Raw genomic sequence first — 7,549 nt, forward strand, 5'->3', positions numbered from 1 at the left:
TTAACCTTAAAAGTTGCCCTTGCCTTTAACCCCCCATCTTTGCAAATTTTATAACACATCGGCCACTCCTTCCAAATACCCTATTGTTAATTATCTGCCAATGTTGCAAGGTTGGTTACCCAATACCCACCCAATTTAAGTTCAGAATTTCTCTGGCACAACAGCAAAATTGGAAGGTAAACACAGCTTACACAGTCTCCCCCACCTCTCCCTTTTTCCTTCTCAAGCAAATGTAAACAACACTTTTTTTTTGCCACATTCACTAGAGTACGTGATTCAGCTGCAAAAGGGTCCAAATATTTTTCCCTGACACGTTATTATTCCTTCCCACATGACAAAATATATCTTAACTAGCCCACAAAATCATGGATCATATGCCCTCCAAATTGACGCCTAAGCTCCTCCTCTTGTTGCAAATGCTGTTGTTGCACACCTTCAACACCATGCCTAAGACCCAAAGTGAGTGACACTGATCCAAGACCCTCAAGTCCACTTCTTCGATATGGCATAAACCCCATCACTGTCCCATCCATGCTTGGTGTTGAAGCAATCTGGCACTCCAGTTTTGACCTCTTCTCTTGACTCCATTGGTCTTCTTCCATTCCCATGTGTTGTTCCTCGTTGCCAGCCAAGGAAGATGACCCCATTTCCAAACACTGGAATTGCTTTTCAGGGATTGCATGTGAATGCAATGCATGCGCGCCAAACTCGTGAGCAGGTTGGTTATCAGATTTGAGCTGGTTGTTGCTGCCTTCAGAGGCAGAAGCTAACTGGTCATTTTTACTAGAGGTTTGGTGTTGGTGGGCTTCTGTTGCGCCTTTTGTTTCAAGCATGTGTATTTCCTCAACCATTGGCTTCCACACGCGGACTCGAGCATTTATGAACCAATTTGATACCTATGTTAATCAGTTACATTGTTATTCCAGGTTTCTAGCAGTGAAAGAAAGAAAAAACCATATATATTCCAGCTAGCTTGGAAAGGATACCTAATTACATCCAAATAAGGAGAAATTATTACATTGTCAAACACCATCTAATCCCGGTCAATCTCCACATGACCCGTAAATATATTTTTCAATTTACAGAATAGAACTAATAACATGTCACAAGGAGTTTGGTGTAGACCCTATGGTTCATATACAATAATTTCTCCCAAATTAGTCATATTGATTTGTCACATCTCTTAAATGGACTATGGGAAAACTAGAATGCTGGTTTTGACCATGTCAACCATAAAAATATGCTAAATTCACATGGCAAAAAACAATAAGCGACAAAATAAAACAACAATCCTTAAGGTGGGTTTGCCTTGCTTCATAATTTATTTTCAAATTCACAGTATGTGCATACCTCTATTACGAATTACAAGGAACAATGATTAGAGAAGGAAACGGGTGAAAACACAAACATGTTATTTCACAAATTCCTACAGAAAATTTGCAAATAAAATGAAAATCAATGCATATTTATAATCATTAATTAAAACATATGTCAGCCTAAAAGCTTGAGAATGAAAAACAAAAAAGGACAAGTTTCCTCATTAGTTAAATTACAACTTCGAACTTTGATGAGTTAGCAAATATTTGGCCCACTGATCGGACCCACTTAGAAGCAACCAAAAGAGCATGTCAAATACACAAATTCAATCAAACAAATAGATAAAGGACTATAAACATAATAATGAAGTCAAAAGGAGTAGACCCCCCACCTGGTTTCGTGATAGACCCGTTTGGGTAGCCAACATGTGTTTATCAGTGTCCGTGGGGTAACTGAAATGAAATTGAACAGCAAAAGAAACCCATAATTTAATCTCCTTTTGGGCAAACAGAAGATTCATAGTTTCACACACACTTAAAGAGAGAGAGGACATACGGATGAAGAAAATGCTCAAATAACCAAGCTTTAAGAATTGCCACGGAGCGTTCTGGTAAGCCCCTCTGGGGCCTCCATACGTGTTGTTGGGGCTCAAGAAAGTTTATGTTAGCCCCGCCAGATTTGTTTTTTTGAAAGTTTTGGTCCATGCACCTTAGCCTGGCCACATTGTTGTCAAATTTACTACCAGTACTTGTGGTTGGTATTGAATAGTCCTCTCCCAAGACTTCACATGTAAGCTTCAGTTGATCTGAGATTGCATTTTTTAGGCACCTGAAGTGTTTTGATATTGACTTGAGAGCCAAGGAGACGTACGGGGTAGCCGAACTAAGACCCACCACTGACTCGAATGATTGAACAACCATCTGCATTTGTTGATGGTATTGCTTGTATCTCCTAGTAACCTATCATGACTCAGTGCAACAAAATCAACAGCAAAATTTAAATGCATTTCCATAAATTTTAACAAACAATAGTATAATTAAGCACAAGAATTGTATTATTCTAAACCCAAAAAATGAGAAACTCATCCCTACAAAAATTCATAATTATTGAGGAGTTGAAGCAAAGCTGGTAAAGCAATGGTGTACAACACATAATAACAAGATATTTGTCATCTTGTTCTAACAACCACAATTATAGTGGAAAAATTAGTAAAAGTGTGCAGAAGTAGATGACAAAAAACTAACCACTAATAACCCACCCAATTTGAACAAGTTGGCCTGATAATCCCTCAAACTCTTTTCTTAGCTAGAGACTATGGAACAAACAAAGTACTTTTGGAAAGTGGAATGCACACAGTTGAAAGGTTATCTACAAGTACTATTTTTGCATAGACTTAGTACTCCTTGATGGATTTATAAATAGCTGATGACAAGAAGCGAATCCCAGCCATTTTGAGCAACGAAGTTTATTCCTACTATTAGAACACAGCATGCACTATCTTCCAATGCCTCAAAACTACAGTAATTTGCAACAGTAAATACAGCAATTTAACGTAACCTATATACCCTCTTTCAACAGCTAAATCAAAATGCTATCAAATAAGGTACAAGAAAAAACAGTAAGATCTATCCTGCTTGGTGCATTAAGAATTGAGTTGAGAGCATTTTCTTCTGAATATTTATTTCAAAAAGTAATTAAAAAAATTGTATTTAGAGTACATCAGCATCTAAGTGAGTACACTGCCGTGTGCAGGTGAACATATGTATATGCACGTGAATGAAAAAAATATATTTTAAAACTCCTCAGTAAGCAACAATAATTTATTATGTATGAAACGCAATTAATTTGTAGAGAAAGGAAGGATAATTAGCAAACAAGGAAACAGAGGATGGAATGTTCTCTAATGGTGTGTTTGGTTTGCATTTTTATTTTCTGTTTTCATTTTTTAAAAATTATTTTTATTTTTAAAAGATTAAAATTCTGAAAACATGTTTAATTTAACTTCTTGTTTTCTGTTTTCAAGAAATAAAAACACTTAAAATTTATAATATATTGATTTCTTGTCTTTTTTGTATTTTTAGATTTACTTAAAATTATATTTATTCCTTGTCATCGCATTTTCATTTTATCCAAAATGAAATTCATGTATTCAACTGAAAACACTCTGAAAACGAGATTTTATTGTTTTCAGGTTGTTTCTTGTTTTCATTTTTTACTGAAAATGTTTTCAAAAATCCAACCAAACACATTTTCTATTTTCATTGAAAATAAAAACAAAAAACAGTCACACTAAACACTCCATAATATTCTCTAAAATACAAAGGAGGAAAGAAAAGCAACAAATATCAATGCAAGAGGTACTCCAGTCATGTTCATACGAATAAATAGATCCCTTTACAAAAATGCATATAATTCCATAATAATTCCAAATTAGGGAGGTAAATTAACTTCATTTGTATGAGAAAAATAGACACACAAAAGAAAAACTTAAAATTATTTCTAATTTCTAATATTTAAAAAATTAACAACTTAGCATAACTAGTTAATTTATTAAAAAGTCATTAATAAGCAACTACTATTTATCAACTTAATACATTATTAATCGGAAAATATGTTTACCAAGATTTTCATATGTTGTGACTTCATATTTTTATGAATATGATTATAGATTGAGTCCAGCAAATAGAAAATTTGACTCCTAAATTTGACAAGATATTCTATTAACAAATAATAATATGAAGAGAACAATTATGAGAATGCCACTTAATCCCTGAACGAGGCAAGAATAACATATTCCAAATGACATACATATTACTCCACAGTCCAAGCAATGGAATCTTTGACAGCAAAAACAGTAATAATAGGAAGCTCAAAAACACAAATACTATATGAACATATACCAAAATCAATTCAAATGGGTATTGGACCTTATCAGTTAGCTTTTACTCTTCTTTTTAAGGTGCGGGGCAAGCCACTATTTTGGTGGTAAATAAATGACACCCCCAACAATGAAAATTGAAAAACAAAGCAATAGAATATAAGAGCAACAACAACAAGCCACAAAACAAGAAAATTAGAAAGAGAAAAAAAAACATAGTTTTACCAAACGAAGCCTCTTGATGAAAGGAAAACACAAGCATTAGCGGAAACCAAAATGTCAAAAGAACAATAGCATAATTACCAACAAGTCGAAAATAACCTTTTGCATATACCAACAATTCAAACCAATAAGAAAACGTGAAAGAAATCAACAAGCTATAAAATTAGAGAGACACGTTGAAATTAACAAACTATCCAATTCAACAAAACATGCAATTTCATTTTTTTCCCCATATTCTCAGGACGCGAAACCTAGCTGTATACATCTTTGCAACCTAACTTTTCAAGAGCTTTGCATCCACATTAACCGACACCAAAAATGACTTCTTGTTGCCCGCAGAAGTTTTAAAGCATTTGGCCTTTTTTCCTTATGCTACAACAGTAAAAATCACTGACAGCCATTAAGCCATATACCAAAAACACACAAGACAAAAAAGTAAAAAAACACAAACAAACCAGAAGGGTTACTACTTATGCATACTACATCATGAGCAGTGTGAAAGAAAGAAAGAAAGAAAAAAAAAACACCAACCTCCTCTTGCATGTACAGTAGTTTTGCCTTGTTCTTTTGGCACTCTGGCCGAGAAGAAAGACAAAAGCTACTCGCGGCTCCGCCATCAGCGCTATTATTATTATTATTACTATTATTATTATTATTGTTTTCGATTGAACTATACAACATAGAGGATGAAGCACCCGAATTGCCACCACCTTTTGCAGCAGCACTTTCATCAACATTAAGAGCAGTAGCAGAAGTAGAAGCAGCACTGACATCTCGAGAGACCCACTCTGGAACATCACAAACCCCTCTCTTTGCAAATTTTGAACCCGATTGACAGCACCACTCATCTAACAGTTGTTGGCACGGCCTCAAGAACCTTGAACTCTTCAAAATCGTGGCATAACCAGTGAAAGGACCGAGAGGACCAACATTTCGATAAACAGTGTTGTTGTTGTTGTTTGAAAGCACATTCAGCTTCATGGGGGAGGACGGTGGTTTCACAACAGACCTTTCTTCAAAACACGGCTTGGATGATTGTTGTTGTGAGTTTGATGAGAGTGACAATGATAGACCCTGATGAGGATGATTCGTGTCATGTAACTGTTCATTATTGATCTTCTTGAAACCCAATGCACTATTATTATGTGTCCATAAACTAGCACCACCAAAGCGTAACTCGTTGTTTCCATAATGAAGCACAGATTCACCATGATTATTATTATTCCCTCCCCAAACGCCATAAGCCATGTCCTGCAAAGCATTATGGTAAAGTGGTGGCGAAGAAGATGACGAAGGAGGGTAATGTATTTCACCAAACTGCTTCTGAATTTGGATTTCGCTATTGCCCATTTCACTAGAAACATTGTTATTGAGTTCAGAAGAGTAAAAGGTGCTGTTGTTGTTGTTGGGGTTGCTTCCGTTATAATTCACCATCCCACTAGCACCTAAGTTGCGTGGTTCACATTGTTGCTCCTTTGTGGATGATGAATGAGGAAACGAAGTTGAACCATACTGAGCCATCATAAGCTCTTGACACTCCAAAGGGTTTCTAGGAGCAGATAAAGGGTTCGAAAAAGTGATCATTTCTGATGAATAAAGTGCTGCTGCAGCTTCGTCAAGCATGTTGCCATTTCGAACGTTTCTTACTTGAAGGAGATCCAAGTTGAACCCTGGGTGTAACGACAAGTGTTCAAGGTTGTTGTTGGAGAACTCTTGCAAGTGTTGTTGGGAACTGTTTTGGATCCTCAATTTGTCGCGCCGAAGTTGTTGTGCAACATGCAATTCGGGCCTTAAGCTGCTCATTCCAACCTCTTAATGCCACCACTCCCAAACAAAGCCTTAACGATCACCCAAGAAGCCCTTTCACAAGTGAATGAATATCTGCATCACGCATTAGAGAGAAAGAGAGAGAAAAAAACAACCAAGTTAGAAACAAAAAATATATGAATTAAAAAAAAAAAAAAAAAACCTCCTGCATCGAGCACAATCATCATCACCTTATTTGTCACAACTAATTTAATAATAACAATAACAAATAAATAGTTTTTATTAACATAATTTCGACGCCAAATTATAATTGAACTGAAATTATACTACAGACACGCGGGGGGGAGAGAGGAGAAACAGCAAATTAGGTTCAAACTTCAAATATGAAAGAAGAAAAAAGTGTTAATGAAGAAACTGATTGACATAGAGCTTCATTTTCGTTTAGTTGTACAAGGAGAAGAGCTAGAGTTGATTAATTTATTATTCAATAATATGGTGAAATTAATAATAAAGCTACTTGTGCTGTTTTTGTGCAAAAACAAAAGAAAGCACGAGAGATAGCAAGTTTCTTACTATTCCAACCACCAAAACCGAACAGTGCAACACCCTCCCAATCTATGTGTCGGTAAGATTGGAGATGAAGCACCCACTCACATAACTCACCCCAACCCGTAAAACCTACGCAAGTACCCAAAAAACAATTTAAAGCTCTCACGGGATACGTAAAAGCACAACAGCAAGTGAAACCCTAGATTTTGCTCCACCCCTCCAACTCCAGCGGATCTAGTAGAGGCTTCCAAGTTCCAACCACTCACAACTTCCTTAAAAAAATAGTAACAAAAGCTTAAGAAGGAGACACCTTGAGAGTGGTGCATACGCTAAAATTAAATAAGGAACAAGAAACACAAACACGTTGAATTTATAGGGAAAGAAAACTACTTATAAAATAATAATAGAAGAAGAAGAAGAGGAAGAATAAAGAAGTAGAAGTTTATGTATAAGTGTGGTGGTGAACGAGGTAGCGTAGTGGGTAGTTTATATTACCTTAGGTGCGATCGAAAAGAGGTTTTGATGAGATTTGGTGGGGAGTGTGAAGATTCCGGTTGAGAAGGTGGTGTTGGTTTGGAATGGGAAGTGAGAAGAAGGGTGAATGAAGCTAAGCAGTGCTACAATGATTGCAAAAGCGATTATCGGCTGTTACTTTTAACGCCTAAATTCAACATAAAATTATTTTTATTTATTTTTTAATTTTATAATTTTATGAGAGTTCAGCTCATGATGAAAAAACTTTAATAAATAATTAAATTCATCCCAAAAATGAAATAAAATGATCAGATGAAAAAGTATAATTTTTTTTAAATATAT

The 7,549-nt window shown here is 35.6% G+C and overlaps 1 protein-coding gene across 2 annotated transcripts; it reads right to left on the reverse strand.

Moving 5' to 3' along the window:
- LOC114378600 (BEL1-like homeodomain protein 8) lies at window positions 1-7,345 on the reverse strand. 2 transcript variants are annotated; one of them, XM_028337245.1, is made up of 5 exons: window positions 7,229-7,345; window positions 4,949-6,298; window positions 1,873-2,276; window positions 1,709-1,769; window positions 1-896 (listed from the first exon to the last, which is right to left on the reverse strand). In XM_028337245.1, exons 2-5 carry the CDS (start codon window positions 6,218-6,220, stop codon window positions 351-353), a joined length of 2,283 nt encoding a protein of 760 aa, XP_028193046.1. In that variant the 5' UTR covers window positions 6,221-6,298; window positions 7,229-7,345; the 3' UTR covers window positions 1-350. The 2 variants fall into 2 exon arrangements, with proteins under 2 accessions (XP_028193046.1, XP_028193047.1); XM_028337246.1 differs by lacking the exon at window positions 7,229-7,345 and adding an exon at window positions 6,758-7,162.
- Window positions 7,346-7,549: the final 204 nt, after the last annotated feature.

This window comes from Glycine soja, chromosome 12, assembly GCF_004193775.1.
Source record: "Glycine soja cultivar W05 chromosome 12, ASM419377v2, whole genome shotgun sequence".
NCBI lineage: Eukaryota > Viridiplantae > Streptophyta > Magnoliopsida > Fabales > Fabaceae > Glycine > Glycine soja.